At 37.4% G+C, this 21,926-nt stretch overlaps 1 protein-coding gene across 3 annotated transcripts in view; it reads right to left on the bottom strand.

Moving 5' to 3' along the window:
* Positions 1–21,926, bottom strand: part of SBF2 (SET binding factor 2) — a 489,527-nt gene that overhangs the window by 112,507 nt on the left and 355,094 nt on the right. For all 3 annotated transcript variants that reach the window (XM_023239559.2, XM_023239558.2, XM_023239557.2), the window contains exon 17: positions 16,227–16,295. In XM_023239559.2, coding sequence (XP_023095327.2) covers positions 16,227–16,295 — 69 coding nt within the window. The remainder of the gene's footprint in view (positions 1–16,226; positions 16,296–21,926) is intronic.

The raw sequence follows: 21,926 nt of genomic DNA on the forward strand, positions 1-21,926 counted from the left end.
CCTCATTTTTGCCTGACAAGAAATGACTGGAACTAAATACATGAAATAAGCATTCTCCAGTTCTGTACATTTTTCCCTTCAACCATTTATATTACTTGCCTGGTTTCTTTAAGCATTTGAATTTGCAATCTTATAAAAGAGGATAGGAAGAATAGATAGCAGGCTTGAATGGAACTTTTAGAATCCTTCTACTCAAGTGTCAAATGTTTAGTGACAGACTGTTTCTAAACACTAAACATGCTTCTAAATACGTGATATGACACCATTGGGGAATTAGTCAGATATCTTGTTTGTTTTCCATTCAAGGAATCAGCATATGACCTTTTAGTAGGGAGTGTATAGGCTGATAGGTAGAGTGGGGTATGTGTGTGTGTGTGTGTATGGAGAGAAGGTTGTTGTTATGGAGCCCTTGGACGGTTGTCCCAAAGTTCTCTTGATCTAAGAGCAATACATAAACCACATCCTTCATTCTTCAACCCCACCCCTTCCCCACATTACTGATCTGTTCTTGCCATCAAAACTCAACACAGAGCCAATAAGAATTAATTGTACAGTTGGTTTGAGGGTTGATTCTTGTATTAGACAATTAGTGTGTCCAACTGTAGGACTTTTTTTTAATGTTTTATTTATTTTTGAAAGAGAGAGAGGGAGAGACAGAGTAAGCATGGGGGAGGGGCAGAGAGAGGAGACAATCTGACGCAGGCTCCAGGCTCTGAACTGTCAGCACAGAGCCTGACGCGGAGCTTGAACTCATGAACCGTGAGATCATGACCTGAGCTGCAGTCAGATGCTCAACCAACTGAGCCACCCAGGTGCCCCACATAGGACTTTTTAAAAATGTTTATTTATTTTTGAAAGAGAGAGATAGAGAGTGCATGCATGAGACCGCACAGGACAGGGAGAAGCAGAGAGAGATGGAGACAGAGGATCCAAGGCAGGCTTTGTGCTGACAGCAGCGAACCCAATGCGGGGCTCAAACTCACTAACTGTGAGATCATGACCTGACACTTAACTAACACTGTCAGACACTTAACTGACTGAGCCATCCAGGTACCCCACCTATAGCATTTTTGATTGGCTTTCATCACATTCGTAACACTTCCTGGGAGAACTGAGTTAACTTGACAAGAGGAAGGGAAGAGGAGAAAGAGGAGCAAAAGGTACAATAATAAAAAAATCAGTAGCAGTCATTAACATTTATTGAAGGTTTACCTTCAAGTGCAGTAAGCATTTTACACGTACTATTGCATTTAATGCTCATAATAATCCAGCAAGGTAGATACTATTATCATCCTTATTTGTAATTAATGACACTGGGGCACAGAGAAGTAAAGTAACATGTCCAAGAGCCTTTAAAGTCCTGTCAGTGTGACTCTGATGTCCAATTACTAGATGGCAAAATTTGTGAAGTTGGAAGGGAACTGTATTTTGGAAGCTGTGTACTCTGTAGTGGTTAAAGTGATAGACTCTGGAGTTAGCCAAAATGGAGTATGAAATCTAGTTTTAATCTTCAAAAAACAACTTTGGGCTTTGTTGATCTTTTGTACCATATTTGTTTTCACATTTTATTAATTTCCTTCAGCCATTATTAAGGACGAATTATGTACCAGATACAATCTAGGAGATGAGGATACACCAGTGAACAAATGAAGCTTTTTGCTTTGCTGGAGTCTACATTCAAGTGGCAAGACACAGAAAATAAATGTAATAAACATATGTGATGCACACACACAGGGAAAGGAGAGTAGCAGTGCTGGAGAGGGATGGGTCGAATTTTAAATAGGGCTATCAGGACAGGTCTTACTGAAAGTGATATTTAGGCATAGATATGAGAAAACTAAGGAACAAAATCATGATTTGGGGAAGTAGTTCTGAGTAGGATAAGAGGCCACTGGAGGGTTTTGAGCAGAAGAATGACCTGATTTGACTTACATTTTAAAAGGGTAACTCTGCCAGCCATGTTGACAATGGAATGTAAGGGGCAAAGGTGAAAGCAGGGAAATCAGTAAGAGGATAATAATTCAGGGAAGAGATGACCATGGCTTAGAACTGTTTCCTTAAATTATAAATATGTCTACAAATTTCAGTCTCTCCACCCAATACTGAAGGCTCTAGGTTCCAGGTATTGCTAAATGTCTTCAAGTTGGTTGCAGCTTAAGCCATGGCAGCAGATCACCTCAAATTCTGCTTCTTTTCCATCTTTCACTCTGTAATATTTCTCTTACTTTCTTGTGCTTAGTTATGCACTTAATAAGATATTTGTATTTATCCTAGATTTTTAGTGTTCTATTGCTGCTGCTGCTGGTGTGGGGGGAGGGGTGTTTCAGAATTACCTAGTATGCTATATTGCCAGACTGAAAAGTCCTTAGAATTCCACCTTTTCCTATTTATTAGTTGTACAACCATGGCAAGGTTTTTAAAGTTATCTAGACCCAGTTTCCTCAGATATGAAATTGAGACAATAATAGTTAGACCATGGGGGTTATTATTATGAAGATTATGACACAATTAACATAACGTACTTAGCCACAATGCATGGCACACAGGAAATACTAAACACATTTTTACTTTCCTATCATCCTCCTCATCACCACCCTTGCAGCATCTCATACATAGCAGGTACTCAATAAACAACTGCTGAAGTGATCTATTGAAAATGAGTTACAAACTGCAGTGTGCTTAGTGGGAAAGAGGTCCGCCTTTCCCACTGGTTTGTCTCTAAATGTATATCATGGCCACAGCCAACTACATAAAAATGTTACAAGAACTCTTGCCACCCACTCCTTTAAGAAAATGGATAGGGGTTGTACTCATACAGCTGTGATTCATTAAATGTCTTCAGTAAAATACCCATGCTGTGTTTATTGCCACCTCCCACTACTCCAGGACCAGAAGTGGAAGGGGAGGTAACAAGCCAAACATCAGACCTAACAATCTCATGCCTCCAAGAATAGTCAGTTTATGCAAACAGAGGGAAAGAATGTAGGATCTCTCCTCTGTAACTTGTGGGTCCCACTGAGATGCTAGGTCTTTTTTCCTTCCAGGGAGTGTTTTTCCAGGACGGCTGCAGCTGACTGGTGGCAGTGGGTAAGCTGTTCATTAGGTTCCCTGGACGAGGCTCAGGGCTTCCTCTTTCCATGAAACTACTCCATTCATTAGCTATTTAAATGAGATATTATCAGACAAAAATTTAAGTGTTCTCTACCTTAAAGTGAGGATAATTAAATTTTTTTCCATAAAATATACATTATTTGAATTGCAAAGTCACACACAATTTGGGCTGGTTAATGTAAGTAATTCTAGAAAAGTGGGTAAAAATTTGGTCTCACGAAGAGCAGTTGGCTTTCCACTAAAAGCAAAATTTTATTTTATAACCTGAACTAGTCATGAAGGGAATCTAGCATAAAACAACAGATGGCTCAGAGCTAACTCAATTCTTCTCTTGAAATCAGCTCTCAGTCCTTGTGGTATTTATGGTAGCTGGGTACCATCTATCATCCCACCATTCCCTACAAAGAACAGCTCAGCACATGTTCATAATATATTATTAAATATTATATCATATATATTACATATATCACATAATGTTAATATATTATTAAAATAATAAAAATATTTTCCCAAGGTTTAAGAAGTTAAAGTGGCTTTTAGTATGGCTTATTTTTTTACTCTGATAATATCTTTGTGGGTATATATTTTTTATTTCATAGTGAATTCTGTATACAAATCAGAACTATCAAGTATTAGAAAATCCATGAGGAACGCCTGGGTAGCTCAGTTGGTTGAGCATCCTACTTCAGCTCAGGTAAGGATCTCACAGTCTGTGAGTTCAAGTTCTGTGGGGCTCTCTGCTGACAGCTCAGAGCCTGGAGCCTGCTTTGGATTCTGTGTCTCCCTCTCTCTATGCCCCTCTCCCACTCATGCTCCGTCTGTCTGTCTGTCTGTCTGTCTGTCTGTCTGTCTCTCTCTCATATATAAACATTAAAAAAAAGAAAAAAGAAAATCCATGAGGGAAAAATTATTTCATGAGCTTACACTCTGTTTTCTAAAACTCAGATAACTGAGTTTTAGATAAGCCCAGATTTTAGATAAGAGGAAGTCAGACGATGTCTTAAGGAAGAATTTAAAAGTAGCATAATTATATCTAAAACATGGAATACTGGGGGTTTGGAGAGCTTCTTCTGGGTTGGTGTACACATGGAGATTTGGGGAGAGAGGTGCACCTGGAGAGAGCATGGGAGCTATGCACCCTTTCCCCATACCTGGCCCTTTCCATCTTTTCCATCTGGCCGTTCCTAAATTATATCCTTTCATAGTAAACTGGTGATCTACTAAGTAACATGTTTCAGAGTTCTGTCAGCTGCTCAAGCAGATTAATGGAATCCAACGAGGTGGTCAGACGCAAAGTAATTCCTCCTAGATTCTTAGGGGAAGATGATGTCAGAATAGGAGGATCTTAAACTTGCCTCATCTTATAGATACAACTAGATAACTATCAAATTATCCTAAGTACCCCCAAAATTGACATGAAGACTGGTAGCACAAACTCCACAACGTAAGGTAGAGAAGAAGCCATATCAAAGAAGGTAGTAAGTGTGGGGACATGGTTTAGGGGAGAAATGGATCCTGGCTGCTACAGAGGGGAGGGAGAAAGCTGTGGTCATGGAGAAGGGTGAGAGAGACAGAGAGAGAGAGAGAGGAACATACAAGGAGAACATTTCCCTATGGCCACTGGCTTGGAAGGTGAGAGGGGCTGAATTTCATGAGTTCTTGCAACCAGAGAGGTTTAACACCTGAAGTTTTTAGTGTCAGCAGACTGGGCTCTGGGAAAGTCTGGCGGCATCAGGGATGCTCTTGGAGAGAAAGCAGGCAAAGAACCTCAGGACAGATGGTGCGGAAGTAGTAATTTGAAGAGTGAAGGGCACACAGCGGGGAGATTATTTGCTCTTCATGGAGTGTGTTCCATCCAGCACTCACAGAGAGACCACTATGGCAACAAAGGAGCCAGCCAGCACAAATTTTTCATCCCTGCCCCTCAGCATAAGCATGGGCCACCTATGGGAACTAGTACAGTGCACATAGTGGCTGCCTAACTCACTTATACACTAAGATCCTGGTTGGGACTGTCTGTGATCTGGTGGGACTGCCCTTCTCAGTCATGCTTACCTTAGTCCCAGTGTGGCAGGCACCTTCATCAGAAGACCAGCACAAACCCCTGCCCACACCACGTCTCCTAACGAGGGAGTTCTGCTGGGACTCAGTTCTGGAGAAATTGGTGTCAGGTCTCATTTCACAAGTAGACTGGAGCACACCTTATTAAAACTTGCCACATTCAGGCCAGGGATCAAACATTGTCCACAATATGCAAGGAGAGACTCTGCAGATGACTGGCCTGAAGGACAGAGTGCCCAGAACACAAGAGCAGAGCACACATAACACACACCAGAGATACTCCCTGAAGCATCAGGCCCTGGGCACTACGTGACCGCTTCTTCATAAGGCCATTACTTTCAGGAGCATGAGACATAACTGGTTTTTCTAACACACAGAAGCAGGCAGAGACTTAGACAAAATGAGAAAACAGAGGAATTTATCCCCAATGAAAGAATAAGATAAGGCCATGGCCAGAGATCTAAGTGAAACAGATACAAGTAACATGCCTGATGGAGAATTTAAATCAATGATCATAAGGATACTCACTGGACTTCAGAGAAGTGTGAAAGATGCCAGTGAGACCATTAAGATAGAGATAAGGAATAACACAGCAGAGATAAAGGGTTCAATAAATGAAATGACAGAAATGAAATTCCATTGATGGAATGAACAGCAGGAAAAAGCAGGGGAACAAATCAGTGACCTAGAAGACAAAGTATTGGAAAGCAATGAAGCTGAACAAAAGAAAGAAAGAAAAATTATAGAACCAAGAATAGACTTAGGGAACTCAGTGACTCCATCAATTATAATAACATTTGTATTATAGGAGTCCCAGAAGAAGAGAGAAAAGAGGGCAGAAAATTTATTTGAAGAAATAATGGCTTAAAACTTCTTTAATCTGGGGAAGGAAACTGATATCCAGATCCAGAAGGCACAGAGAACCCCTAACAAAAGCAGATCCACACCAAGACATATTGTAATTAAACTGGCAAAATATAATGAGAAGGAAAAAAAAATCTTAAAATCAGCAACAAAAAAGAAAACAGTTACTTAAAAGGGAAAACCCATATGGCTATCAGCATATTTTTCAGCAGAAACCTGGCAAGCCAGAAGGGTCTGGCATGATATATTCAAAGTGCTGGGTGGGAAAGATCTGCAGCCAAGAATACTCTATCCAGCAAGGCTAACATTCAAAATACAAGGAGAAATAAAGAGATTCACAGACAAACTATAATTAAAGTTGTTCATGACCACTAAACTAGCTCTAAAGAAATACTAAAAGGGATTCTGTGAGTGGGAGAGAAAGACCAAAAGTGACAGTACAAAAGTAGGAATCACAAAAGCAGTTAAAATAAGTATTTCTATAAAAAATTCAAAGAACTTACAAAATAAAAGGATGTAAAATATGATTCTGTGTACCTAAAATGTGGGGAAGACAGGAGTAAACAGTGGGTTCAACCTTAAATGGCCATCAACTTAATATAGACTGTTATGCAAAAGAAGTTATACACAAACGTAATGGTGACCACAAATCAAAAACCGTTAATAAATATTCAAAGAATAAAGAGAAAGAAATCAAAATATATCACTAAAGAAAATCAGCAAATCATGAAAGAGAAAGACAAGAAAGGATCAGAGAAATCTTCAGAAACAATCACAAAACAATAAATAAAATGGCAATACATAACTATCAATAATTATTTTGCATATAAATGGACTAAATGATCCAATCAAAAGACAAAGGGTGACAGAATGGATAAAAAAACAAGATCCATCTATATGCTGCCTACAAGAGACTAATCTTAAACCTAAAGACATCTGCAGATTGAAAGGGAGGGGATGGAGAAACATTTATCATGCCAAGGGATGTCAAATGAAAGCCAGAGTAGCAATACTTATATTGGACAAACTAGACTTTAAAACAAAGACTGTAACAAGAGACAAAGAAGGGCACTATATCATAATAAAGGGGACAATCCAACAAGAAGACATAACAGTTGTTGAGGTTGAAGTTCAATTATTTGTACTAAATTATCCTTTGTGAATAAGTTTCTCTATAATATTAATAAGAGAGTCTTGATTAGTGTGGCTTTCATGCACACTAATGTTGAAGGATGCTCTAAGACTGGCAGAGTCAATAACAGAAAGAGGCTTCTGAAAAGAAGGAAAAGAGGAGAAAATGAGGAATAAGCCCAGGAAATCATGGAAAGTTGATTAGAAAACCTGATCAAGAAGCCCCCCCCCCCCCATATGAGGAAGAGAACAAAACTTACACTTATCAAGGCCTGAACCCAGAGGGAAAGGGCAAAAGGGGAAACAATTATGATGAATCACAGCGTCATTATGTTCAGGGAGAGTACCTTCATTGTTGGCACATTCTTTAGTAGAACAGTTGACTTTGTTTCCTCCTATTTGCTTACTACTAGCGATTTTCATGCCTGCCTACGCTACATGATAATCAAGTACTAGATAGCAGAAACCACGTCTTATGCATCACCACAACTCATACAATGCCTAGTACAGGGTTTTACACAAAGGAAGCAGGTGAAATACAATTTTCTACCAGGTGGTTAATGTAACTACATTTGTAAGTAACAATGTTTCTTCAAATCTCCAAACTCCACAGTTGTCTTATATCACTAGTTTAAACAGTGAAGACAAACTAATATTAATAAAGAATAGTAATTCCAAAGTATTATAATAATTCACAGTTTCTCAGAAGTAGGGGTTTTCCAGGACTAGGAAAAAAGGAGCAACCATCTAAAACTGGAAAGAAACAGTGGGAGAAGCAAGAAGAGGATGTGCTGAGAGGGGAGGAGGAAGGAATGCTAAATTGTCTGAAAGAATAAGAATATGAAGGGAGGAAATAAAAGCAAGACAGTATCGCTCTGGCCATTCTAAAATTCTGCTGTGCTGGAGGCATCTGCTGTAATAAGCACATTCATATCTTTTCCAGGCCAAATCTGGATTCAGCCCACTGTTGATGCCTGTCTTCACTCTCTCTGCTAATTTATTTTTAAGCTAAGTATTTTATTTTACAGCAAAAAAAAAAAGATGAAAAAAGACCCTTTGTCACCCCCTCTCCCATTTTTTTGCCAAAAATGTAATCCTTTGAGACCTGTTGTAGGAAATTCAATGTATCCAGACCATGAAGTTTAAGAAAAAAAAAATTCTTTTCCTATTTTGTAGATTTTTAAGAACCTCTCTTGTCAAGTATTTACCAACAGAGGGGAAAAAAAGGACTGATGAAATATCTATTTTTTATATTATTATAAGATTTTTTCTAGCAATAATCTTAATACCATGAATGTGGGTTCATCTGGATTCCATCAGTTAGAATGATCTATAAGCTGTCATATCTATAGTGGGATAAGTAGGGTCCCTATTAATGATTAGTTATTCAAGTAACTTCTAAATCATCAGAGAAGTACAAAAGTAATTCTGGTATGATTTTGAGTACTTAGTATGCTTTCTATTAGAAATATGTGGAAATTAGAGATTTACATATAATGACACATGACAGTTATTTACTAACCATAGCATACAATTAATCAACATTTCCTGACTTTGCCCCCTCTAAGCCCAAGCTTAATGAAGTATCCTTGCCAGATATATGGATGACCCTGATTGGAGAAATGAGGGGACAGGAGTGATGTCAATTCAGTACCTCTAAGCAAAAAAGATGAGAAGTTCCTAGAATTATGCTTTATAAATTGGAACTCACTTGGGGAATCTTATTGTAGTTAAGGAATATGAACTCTGGAGTCAGAATGAACTGAGTTTGAGTCCTGGCTCCTCTACTTACAAGCTAAGTGGTATAGATTCCTTCATTGCAATGGGAATAGTATTCATTGATCTGGATTAGGTACTGCATGTCAAATGTAGCATCTTATAGTAGGTATTCAGAATTAGCTGTTATTATTATTGCTGTCACCTTCCTCTGGATTTATGTTCTTTGCCATGTTCTATTCAATGCATAGGCTTACACAAGAAATATCAGGTATTATGCTAAGTGAAATAAGCCAGTCAGAGAAAGACAGATGTCATATGTTTTCATTCATACGTAGAATTCGAGAAACTTAACAGAAGACCATGGGGAAAGGGAAGAGGAAAAAATAGTTTCAAACAGAGAGGGAGCAAACCATAAGAAACTCTTACACAAAGAACAAACTGAGGGTTTATTGGGGGAGGGGAAAGGGGGAAATGGGTCATGGGCATTGAGGGCACTTGCTGGGATGAGCACTGGGCATTGTATGTAAGCGATGAATCACGGGAATCTACTCCCGAAGCCAAGAGCACACTATATACACTGTATGTTAGCTAACTTGACAATAAATTATATTTTAAAAAAGAAAAAGAAGAAATATTAGGTTTTGGATGCCTGGGTGGCTCAGTGCATCCTAACTCTTGATTTCGGCTCAGGTCATGGTTCCTGAGATAGAGCCCCATGTCAGGCTCTATGCTGACCATTGCAGAGCCTGCTTGGGATTCTCTCTCCCTCTCTCTCTCTGCCTCTCCCCTCCCATCATGAGTGTTCTCTCTCTTTCTCTTGCTCTCTCTCAAAGAAACTTAAAAAAAATGAAATATCAGGTTTTGACACGAATGACTCAGATTTTAGTTAACTCATTTTGGGGGGGCAGGGGTTGGGAGAAGAAATACTTCTAGTTTGGTGGCAGAAACGTCATCACTCAGGAGATGGCTCCGGCCATTCTGTGCTTCTCTGTGCTTCAACGTTCACAGTTTCTCTGACTGATTAGGTAAGCTAGGTTTACACAAGTAACTTTTTTTAGGTAGTGCTCAACAGATTTTCCTATCACATCACCCTGAATTTACCTCCCTGCCTTCAGCTTTTATATTTTGAAGTAGAAATAATACCTAGATCTCAAATTTATATATAATCAGATAAGTTAAGTGGATGTTCATTTAGAATGTATAAGGAAAAGTTACAATCTAGCAACAAAAAACCTAAACAGCTATAAAATTATGTTTTACATCTCACATTTTTTCTGATGTATTTATTAAAAGAGAATTAATTTAATCATACCTTACATCTTGAATTAGATACAATTTGAAACGATACAGAAGGTGACCTAAGTACTCTGGGTATGGAGAATTCTTAATTAATAATTAACAGTCCTAAAGAAATCTTCTAACAACATGGGCAAACTTCAAATACGTTATACTCAGTAAGAGAAGCCAGACATAAAGGAACATATATGATTACGTTTATATGAAATGTCCAAAAAAGACAAATTTATAGAATAGAAGGTATGTTAGTGGCTGCCTGGGAATGAGGAGTGGCTGCAAATGGACAGGAGGTTTCTTCTGAAATGATGGAAATATTCTAAAATTATATGGTGTGATAGTTGTACAAATCTGTAAGTATACTAAAAATTGTTAAAATATACACTTAAAATGAGTGAATTTTATGGTATATAAATTATACCTCAACAAACCTGTTAGTAAATATGAACCTTCCATGTGGCTGGATGCTAGGGAAGATATTCTTTACATGTTGAATGAAATAAGAATTTTTTTTTTTAATTTTTTTTCAACCTTTTTTTTTATTATTTATTTTTGGGACAGAGAGAGACAGAGCATGAACGGGGGAGGGGCAGAGAGAGAGGGAGACACAGAATCGGAAACAGGCTCCAGGCTCTGAGCCGTCAGCCCAGAGCCCGACGCGGGGCTCGAACTCACGGACCGCGAGATCGTGACCTGGCTGAAGTCGGACGCTTAACCGACTGCGCCACCCAGGCGCCCCTGAAATAAGAATTTTAAAGAGGGCATAAATCTACTTCTATTGGGAATGAGAGACCGAATAATGCTCTTATAAAGTAAGACCTATCTTGATCAATAAGTCATACTCAAAGTGCCATCTGTATATGGGAGATCTCTGGAATTTGATAAGGCATCACTTCAAGGGGCTTGAATTTAAGATAAACAGGGTATTTCTATTCCTCCCCAGGGTAAACACAAACTACAATGAGTACCAGGGAAGAAAGCGTCAGTTCTTCTGGGAGTCATTTGGAGCATCAGTAACCAACCAATACACCTCAAAGAAGTAAAAAGAAGGGCTCTGTCATGGTTTGATAGATTCTAGGGCAGTCTCTAGTTTACCTGGGTGATTAAGAACTAGAATAGGGTAACTCTAAGATACATGGATCACGGAGGAGAGGGCATTACACAGTGGCTCATGATAAGGGGCTTTCACTATTGCTCACTATCAATTGGGAAAGAGTGATACAAGGGTATCCTATTTTAGTTCTACTTCTGCTCTGTTGGGTTTTAGCTTACTCTTTAATTCTTTTTATTCCAAAAAAAAAAAAAAAAAGACATTTAGACAGGAACCCCTGCTTCTGGTTCTTACTTTAACAATCATGATTTTTTTAATAAAAAGGACCAAATAAGTAAACCAAGTATAGCCCAATGTTATTCAGTAACTGTGAAATGTTCCTGTGTTCATAGCTGATTAATGAATATGAACGGCCTTTAGACAATATGTTTCTTCAGGGAGAGGACCATGTGCTATTCACCTGCAATTCTGCAATAAATGCAAGCACAGGGCTTGCCACACCTACTAACTGTCTGCTGAACTGAGAATGAAAGCATCACATAAATGCTAAACATAGTACAAATGTAAATGATTACATTATTTTTCACCATTAAAGTGATCCTAGTCCCAAAAATAAATAAACGTTGAAAAAAAAATTAAAAAAAAAAAGGGGGGCGCCTGGGTGGCGCAGTCGGTTAAGCGTCCGACTTCAGCCAGGTCACGATCTCGCGGTCCGTGAGTTCGAGCCCCGCGCCGGGCTCTGGGCTGATGGCTCGGAACCTGGAGCCTGTTTCCGATTCTGTGTCTCCCTCTCTCTCTGCCCCTCCCCCGTTCATGCTCTGTCTCTCTCTGTCCCAAAAATAAGTAAACGTTGAAAAAAAAAATTTAAAGTGATCCTTAACAACTTAAACCTGGCTGTTAAAGTACCACCTTGAAGAAAGGCTTCATAAGTTAAAGAAGCATGAGTTACATACAACTCATTAAAGGTAGAGAAAAGTGAGAGAACTGTAAGGGGGGAAAAAAACCCCTAAATTTGTGGTGATTGTAGCATAAAAAATTCCCAAGGATCTAAGATAATGTTACAAGTAAAACATCATGGGATACTTTTTACATAAAGTAAAGCTCTAAGAGATAAACATCACATTTCATCTGAGTCAATGAAATATTTTGCTCTTATGCTTAAGGTAAATACACACACACACAATCTTTTCATTAAGAAGAAAAAATATATGTAGTCATCCCAAAATAATTAGGTAGTAGTGTTATATACCTAATTATAATTAGGTATATGGAAAGATCTCCAAGATATGTTACTAAGTGAAAAAGGCAAGGTGAGAAAACACTGAATAGTTTGATTAGTTTCAAAGAGGTAATTTTATCTGTATTCTATCTGCTGGCAATAATGCATGACTTTTTTTAACCAAGAAGTCAACTGTTAGAGGATATGGGGTAGAGGTGGGAAAGGCAGCTTTTGTTTTGCATTTTATATGTTTCTATAGCATCTGAATTTTCTAACCACAGCTATATATTTTATTTAAGGAAATGGCCATCCAGTTGATGGAATTGTGGACCAGTTTGATTTCTTGCTTATTATTTATTGTATTAGAAAGACTAATATAAACTCCTAGTGGCATGTCAATGGCACTCATGTGGCTGCCCATGTTGTTGCCTGCCATAGTAACTTTGTATATTGAGATGTTCAATAAACTTCTGTTGTATTGAAAAAAAAAAAGACTAATAAATATCATTAAAAATATTTTCAAAGTAAGTTTAAGTAAGACAAACAGCTGAGTCCATTCTCTGAAGCATGATGAACAAGGCTCAGGAGTTTATATTGGTTGAACAGTTTGAGCATGGCTCATTTGCAATCTGTGGCCAGGATAATGCAATTTATATCTATAGAATTTTCCTGAATTATGCACCAGAAATAATTTCCCATAAGTCAAAAATTTCTAAAGTATCTGGTATGATCCACCCTCTGTGTCAGTTATCAATGCAATATCTCTTTCCTCCAAATCTACCTTTCTTTGCCCTGTTGTGTGGCATTGGCGCTGGACTTGTAAACATTTCTCCTTTACCATCTGGCACAAAATTAAGTTTTGTCAGCACAGGGTGCTGAAGGGATACTGCAGTAGAAAGTAGTTTCTTTTCCTGGTTCTGGTGTGCTTTGTGCTTTAGTTCCTATGGCATGTACCTGCTATGGTGTGTGGGACACCCTGAAGCGCTTACCATGTGTGATGTTTCAGTGGTACTCCAGATGGTGGCTTCACTTCCTGTCAAGTTTCACTGGCACTCTAGTGAGAGGGATTCCCAGAAAGTCTTGCCAGAACCCCAGCAGGTAGTTTCCTGCTTACCAGCTCTGGTTTGTGGCACCTCAGTGAATTTCCATGCTATCCAGTGGCCAAATCAACACCTCTCCAACAAGGTCTGAATCACAAGTCTTGTTGGGGAGGAGCCCTCTTCCAAGTTTTCTCTTTTCTTGGGTACTCTGCCTGAGCCCAAGAGATAGTAGCTGCTCCCTATATCTGATATTCCTGTGTTGTTTAAAATTCTCTTTACTTCTTGGCAGTTAATCCCCTGTTACTACTTAATAACTTGTTAAACTTTTCCTGCTCATATTATTGGTGTGGTCACTGGCTCCTAATCCATGCCCAAACTAAAGCAAATCAAACCAAGCCAACAACAAAGAATTAAACCCATAAACCCACCCCTAAAACATAAATTTGAATTACTAAGTTTGATAACACAAACTTGATAAATAGTATGACATTTAGCCCAACTTATTAGCTAATTAAAAACTCTCACAAAACTAAAACCAGTGTGATGGTTTTGCACTGTGTAAAATAAGCTAAACTAAGACATTTCTCAGAAATGTCTTTCTGTTCCAGGGTTAGGATTGGCCACAAGAGAAATTTCTCTAACATTTGGACAAAAATGAAGCAGCAGTCATTATACTCTGAAGGCAATATAGGATGCTATATCCTGCTACAGCTCATATACTTTGTCCCTGATCTGCTGACTCATGTTGATATGGGGAAGGGACTGAGCTCACAGTTCGTCCGTTTCCTGCCACATCTCCTTCAGCTTCTCCTAGCCTGGGGCCAGGTGCACGTGCAGCTCTATGGCCAACAGTGCTGTTTCTTTTGCAGGTCATCTGTATCGCTGAGGTTTGAAGAAGTGAGAGGTATACACAGATTCCAATTTGTCCTTGTTCTTCCCTGTGTTGTGACCTACAGAAACTTCAGGCCTATGGGCAAAGCCTAATTCAAAGTCTTCCACAAACTTTCCCTTTGTTTCTATAACAAAATAAGGGTTGGTCCCTTATAAATTCCTTAATTATATCATTCTTGGTGCGTCTGCTATCATGATCAAACCCTAATACTGCAAAATGGTTAAATAATTCTGCTTAAAAAATCATAAGCAATGGGTCATTTGAGGAATTGAGTTTCATTTGTCAATTCTTATTTTCTCTAATATTTAAGTTTAAAAATATCTTAAATGTTGAAGGTAGGAAAGATTTAAAGTGCCATTTTCTTTAAAAAATTTTTTTAATGTTTGTTTTTCTGAGAGAGAGAGTGAGCAAATGTGGGAGTGGGGGGCGGGGTGGGACACAGAGAGAGAAGGAGACACAGAATCCAAAAGAGGCTCCAGACTCTGAGCTGTCAGCACAGAACCTGATGCAGGGCTTGAACTCACAAAGTGCAAGATCATGACCTGAGCTGAAGTCAGAAGCTCAACCAACTGAACCAGCCAGATGCCCCTAAAAATGCCATTTTCTTTAACAAATGCCATGTGAGGCCCTACATGAAGGCTAGTTAGACAGAGGACTGAGTTTTCTGGCTGCTCTGAGATATAGACACACCTTTCCTAGGTAGCTTAGGATCCAGGACAGCCTGGCCTATTTTTGTAACAGTGTTCTCCATGCTAGCAGTGGAATGAGATGAAGCGTGAGGGAGTTCAGAGAAGGCTGGTATGTATTCATTGAAGGAAAACTGGAATGGGCCTGGAGGTAGGGTTAAGCTGGGGAGGGAAGACCAAAAGATGATGCTCAAGCTCCAGCCATTAGTTTCTAAACCTAAAATTCATTTATTTGGTATTTTTGAGATTTGTCTTTGTTTCCTGAGCATGTTCAGTATGACCTGCCAGTTCTCAGAAGTGTGAACATCATAATTCCACTTTTTGTTTTAAAAGAAGAAGGGACAATAAGTCAGAAGAAAGAGGGATATGCAGTGACACAGCAGCAGAGAAAGAGTTCCTGATTATGGAGAACCTTTAAAGGTTAAGACCTTTAACTCAGAGACTGTGAACAGACTGAAGTTAAAAAAAAAAAAAACCTGGCCTTATCAATAAATATTTATAAGACAATATCCTAGCCTCATGAAATTTACTTTCTGCAGTAGGGAAAAATACTCATATGTAAACAAATGAATGCATAATATAATTTCAGTTATTTCAGGTACAAATTCAGCTATAAAGAAAAATAAAGCAGGGCTGGAATGGCGGTATTCTATCTTAGGAGATGATTTATAATTATATATTAAATTTTCTACACATAGTACAGTTGGTCCTTGAACAATGTGGGGGTTGGGGCATTGACCCCTGTGCAGTCAAAAATCCACACATAACTGTTACTCCCCCCAAACTTAGCTACTAATAGCCTAGTGTTGACTGGAAGCATTACAACACAAAGTTGATTAACACATATTTTGTATGTTATATGTATTACATACTGTGTGCTTACAGTAAACTAGAGAAAATACTATTTAGAAAATCATAAGGATGAGAAAATACATTTACAGTACGGTACTGCACATGTAATCCACAAATAAGTGGACCCATGTAGTTCAAATCTGTGTTGTTCAAGGGTCAACTGTATGCAATAAATGTTATAATAAATATTGCTACAGATATATGTTAGACATACCGGGGGACAAGATTCATGTAGTTTTATGATAAATCAAACTACATACATTTATATGAATCATAATGAGCTTATGTATAGACCAATGAAACTTACCCTGTAGAAAGCACTGGTCAAAGGGAGTAATGCTGCAGCAATGTTATATTCTTCTAAACTTGAACAATCCTTAAACAAAACAAAGAGAAATGAGCATTATTAGGACATTTACCAGAAATCACAAATATATGGAAACAAAAATCTAGGACACATTGTTTGCTGTCTTAAGGGGTTTTTACTTTTGTTCCAAATTGTCACTAAGTCTTGCTTAAGTAAATTTGAAAAAACAAAACAAAACAAAACAAAACAAAACAAAACAAAACTGTCCTTGAAGCACATTATTTTATTTTGTTATTTTATTTTATTTTATTATGTTTTATTTTATTTTATTTTAATTTTATTATTTTATCTTATTTTATTTTATTTTTAATATATGAAATTTATTGTTAAATTGGTTTCCATACAACACCCAGTGCTCATCCCAAAAGATGCCTTATTCAATGCCCATCACCTACCCTTCCCTCCCTCCCACCCCCCCATCAACCCTCAGTTTGTTCTCAGTTTTTAAGAGTCTCTTATGCTTTGGCTCTCTCCCACTCTAACCTCTTTTTTTTTTTTTCCCTTCCCCTCCCCCATGGGTTTCTGTTAAGTTTCTCAGGATCCAGATAAGAGTGAAAACATATGGCATCTGTCTTTCTCTGTATGGCTTATTTCACTTAGCATCACGCTCTCCAGTTCCATCCACGTTGCTACAAAGGGCTATATTTCATTCTTTCTCGTTGGCACGTAGTACTCCATTGTGTATATAAACCACAATTTCTTTATCCATTCATCAGTTGATGGACATTTAGGCTTTTTCCACAATTTGGCTATTGTTGAGAGTGCTGCTATAAATATTGGGGTACAAGTGCCCCTATGCATCAGTACTCCTGTATCTGAAGCACATTATTTTAGAAACAAGACAAAAAAAATTTGGGAAAAATTTTTTTAAGTTTTTATTTAAATTCCATTTAGTTAATACACAGCATAATATTAGTTTCAAGTGTAGAATTTAGTGATTCATCACTTATATACAACACCTAGTGCTCATCACAAGTGCAGTCTTTAATCCCCATCACCTATTTCACCCATTCCCCCCCCCCCCAACCTACCTCCCCTCTGGTGACCATTAGTTTGTTCTCTGTAGTTTCTGTTTTTCTAAGAGTCTGTTTCTTGGTTTGCCTTCCTCTCTCTTTTTTTTCTCTTTGTTTTGTTTCTTAAATTCCACATATAAGTGATATGATATGGTATCTTTCTCTGACTTATTTCACTTAGCAGAATACTCTTTAGTTCCATTCATATCCTTGCAAATGGCAAGATTTCATTCTTTCTGATGGCTAATATTCCAATGTATATATGCACATATATACACATCACTTTCTCTTTATCCATTCATCAGTAGATTAGACCTCTGGGATCTTTCCATAGTTTGGCTATTGTAGATAATGGTATAAACATCAGGGTGAATGTATCTCTTTGAATTAGTATTTTTGTATTTTTGGGGTAAATACCTATTAGTGAAATTTCTGGATCCTAGTGTAAGTCATATTGTTAACTTTTTGAGGAAACTCCATACTGTTTTCCAGAGTGGAGGCACCAGTTTGCATTCACACCAACAGTGCAAGGGGGTTCCCCTTTCTCCACATTCTTGCCAGCACCTGTTGTTTCTTGTGGTTTTGATTTTAGCTATTGTGATAGATGTGAGGTGATATCTCATTGTAGTTTTGATTTACATTTCCCTGATGATAAGTGATATTGAGCATCTTTTCACATGTTTGTTGGACATCTGTATGTCTTTTGGAGAAATGTCCGTTCATGTCTTCTGACCATTTTTTAGCTGGGTTATTCATTTTCTGGGTGTTGATTTTTATAAGACTTTGGTATATTTTGGATACTAACCCTTGATCCAATATGTCATTTGCAAATATCTTCTCTCATTCTGTAGCTGCCTTTTAGTTTTGTTGACTGTTTCCTTTGCTGTGCAGAAGCATTTTATTTTGATGAAGTCCCAATAGTTTATTTTTGCTTTTTGTTTTCCTTGCCTCGAGACATATCTAGTGAGAAGTTGCTACAGTTGATGTCAAAGAGGTTACTGCCTCTCTTCTTCTCTAGGAGTTTCTGGTTTCAAATCTGACGTTTAGGTTTTTAATCTGTTTTGAATATATTTTTGTGTATGATGTGAGAAAGTGGTCTAATTTCGTTCTTTTGCATGTTATTGTTTTGTTTTCCCAACTGAACAGTTTGCCCAACACTATTTGTTGAAGAGACTTTTTTTTCCATTGGATATTCTTTCACGTTTTGTCAAATGTTAATTGACTGTATAGTTGTGGGTCAACTTCCAGGTTTTCTGTTCTGTTCTATTTATCTATGTGTCTATTTTTGTTCCAGTGCCATATTGTTTTAATCACTACAACTTTGTACTATAGCTTGAAGTCCAGAATTCTGATGCCTCCAGCTTTGCTCTTCTTCTTTAAGGTTGCTTTGTGGTTCCATACAAATTTTAGGATTATTTGTTCTAGCTCTGTGAAAAATGCTGTTGGTATTTTGATAGGGGTTGCATTAAATGTGTACATTGCTTTAAGTAGTATAGACTTTTTTTTTTTTAACGTTTATTTATTTTTGAGACAGAGCATGAATGGGGCAGGGTCAGAAAGAGAGGGAGACACAGAATCCAAAACAGGCTCCAGGCTCTGAGCTGTCAGCACAGAGTCCGAAGTGGGGCTTGAACTCACGGACTGTGAGACCATGACCTGGGCCCAAGTCAGGTGCCCAACTGACTGAGCCACCCAGGCACCCCAAGTGGTATAGACATTTTAACAATCTTTGTTCTTCCAATCCATGAACATGCAATGTTTTTCCATTTCTTCGTGTCATGTTCAACTTCTTTCATCAGTGTTTAATACTTTTCAGAGTACAGGTCTTACCTCTTTGGTTAGATTTCTTCCGAGGTATCTTACTGTTTTTGGTACAATTGCAAATGGGACTGATTTCTTGATTTCTTTTTCTGCTGCTTCATTACTGGTGTATAGAAATGCAACAGATTTCTATGTTGATTTTGCATCCTGGGACTTTATTGAATTTGTGTATCAGTTCTAGCAGTTTTTTGGTGGAAAATTTCAGGTATTTTATATAGAGTATCATGTTGTTTGCAAATAGGGAAAGTTTTTTACTTCTTCCTTGCCAGTTTGGATGCCTTTTATTTCTTTTTGTTGTCTGACTGCAATGGCTTGGACCTCTAGTACTATGTTAAATAAAAGTGATGAGAGTGGACATCCCTGTCTTGTTCCTGACCATACCGGAAAAGCTCCCAGTTTTTCCCCATTGAGGATGACATTAACTGTGGATTTTTCATATATGCCCTTCATTATGTTGAGGTATGTTCCCTCTAAACCTACTTTTTTGAGTTTTTATCATGAATGGATGTTGTAATTTGTCAAATATTTTTTTCATCTATTGAAATGATCAAATGGTTCTTATCCTTTCTATGATTAATATTAATATCACATTTATATGCAAATATTGACTCACCCTTGCAGCCCAGGAATAAATCCCACTTGATTGTGGTGAATGATTTTTTTAATGTACTGTTAGATTCGGTTTGCTAGTATTTTATTGAGAATTTCTGCATCCATGTTCATCAGGGATATTGGCCTGTAGTTCTCTTTTTTAGTGAAGTCTTTGTCTGGTTTTAGTAATGCTGGTCTCATAGAATGAATGTAGAAGTTTTCCTTCCTCTTCTATTTTTTGGAATAGTTTGAGAAGGATAAGTATTAACTCTTCTTTTTTATTTTTTATTTTTTATAAGTTTATTTATTTTGAGAGACAGAGAGAACAAGCTGGGGAGGGGCAGAGAGAGAAGGACAAAGGATCAAAAGCAGGCTCTCTGCTGACAGTAGCAAGCCTGATGTGGGGCTCGAACTCACAAACGATATGTTACCATAATGCCATATGTTTGCACTCATTTGTGGAATTTAAGAAACAAAACAGATGAATATACAGGAAAGGGAAGAAAAGAAAAAAAGAGAGAGGGAAACAAACCATAAGAGACTCTTATAGACAGAGAAAAAACTGAGGGTTGATGTAGGGAGGTGGGTGGGGGATGGGTTAGATGGGTGATGGGTATTAGGAGGGCTCTTGTTATGATGGATACTGGGTGTTATATATAAGTGAGGAATTAATTTATGTGAACTAACTGGAATTTAAATAAAAATTTGAAAAGAAAAAATATTATTGCCAAGGAATATAGAATGGGTTACCACTTCCAATCTCATGGAGAAAAAAAATGGAGAGGAAAACAAACAAAAATTTTTAACTCAAAGGAAAGCAAGAAAGAGGAAAAGAACCCCCCCAAGGAGAAACAATGAGAAAATAATAAGATGGTATAAATAAATAAAATTATAATAGCAGAAAAGAACCAAATATTCTGGCTAAAAGGCAAAGATTATCACTGAATAAAAAATTAGATTCCATATATTTTTTGTTTAAAAAGGATATATCTGTAACTCAAGAATACACAAAGGTTAAAAGAATGGGAAAGGATTTACCAAGCAAATACCAACAGAAGGTGAAATACCTATATTAACAATCATATAAAATAATCTTAAGGAAAAAGGCATTACAAGAAATAAAAAGCATTATATAAAATAGCTCAATTTATCACAAATATATAACAATTTTAAATGTGTTTAAACTTAATTAACTTAGCCTTCAACTGAAAACATTAAAGCAAAAACTGACAGACATATAAAAAATACAGATAAATTCACAATTGCATTGAAAGATTTTAATATACCACTTCAGTATTTAATACCTCAAGCAGGTAGAAAAATCAGTATGGAAGATTTTTAAAAAGTTAGAGCTAATGGATAGAACACTATAGAACACTACTTGATCTGTTTATACTCTAACCCTGTTCAGATGGGTTTAGAAAACTTGACTTTATACTTGGCCATAAAAGAACTCTCAGTAAATTTCAAAAGATTAATAACATATAGATATGGTTGTCAGACCACAATGTATTTAAGTTAAAAACCAGTAATATAAGTAAAATACTTAACATTGTACCTGGCACATAGCAAATATTACACACACACACACACACACACACACACACACACACACATTTTTTATTATCGCTGAGGTTAGGATATACTTAGCATAGCATACTATACTGTAATTATCTATTTACTTTTCTGTCTCCTTACTAAACTATTAGCTCGATAGCAGATTATTATAGCAGTGAATAAGAAGCAGTATCAACGTCTATGGAAAGCTGATGAATGATTTATATCTTTTTCAGACACTCACAAAGCAGAAAGATCAGTAGAAACAAATTATCTTGCTGAGTCTTAGATTTCCAGAATGAGTGTTTAGAGTCGTTAGCAGGATATTCTTTGGGACAACAATTTGCATTCATTCAACAAATATTATCTACTATATGGAAGGCACTTCATAGTCAATAAACTCAGGAAACTACTCCAAAAGGGAAAACAGATGACAAATAACACATTTTATAGGGATGAGATGAATCCATGGTTGAATGGAACACATCCTTAAAATATGAGGGACAACCATATTCACACATGATGTGTCTTTGGAAATGATTGCTGGAGTTAGGTTACTGGTTGGATAGATCTTAACTTAGATCAAGTGATCTTTGGTTTTAAATTCTGGAACATGAAGCTTAGATATAAAAAGAGTGACTAATAGAGCTATTTAAGT

This window comes from Felis catus, chromosome D1 (genome assembly GCF_018350175.1).
Source record: "Felis catus isolate Fca126 chromosome D1, F.catus_Fca126_mat1.0, whole genome shotgun sequence".
In the NCBI taxonomy this organism is placed as follows: Eukaryota; Metazoa; Chordata; class Mammalia; order Carnivora; family Felidae; genus Felis; species Felis catus.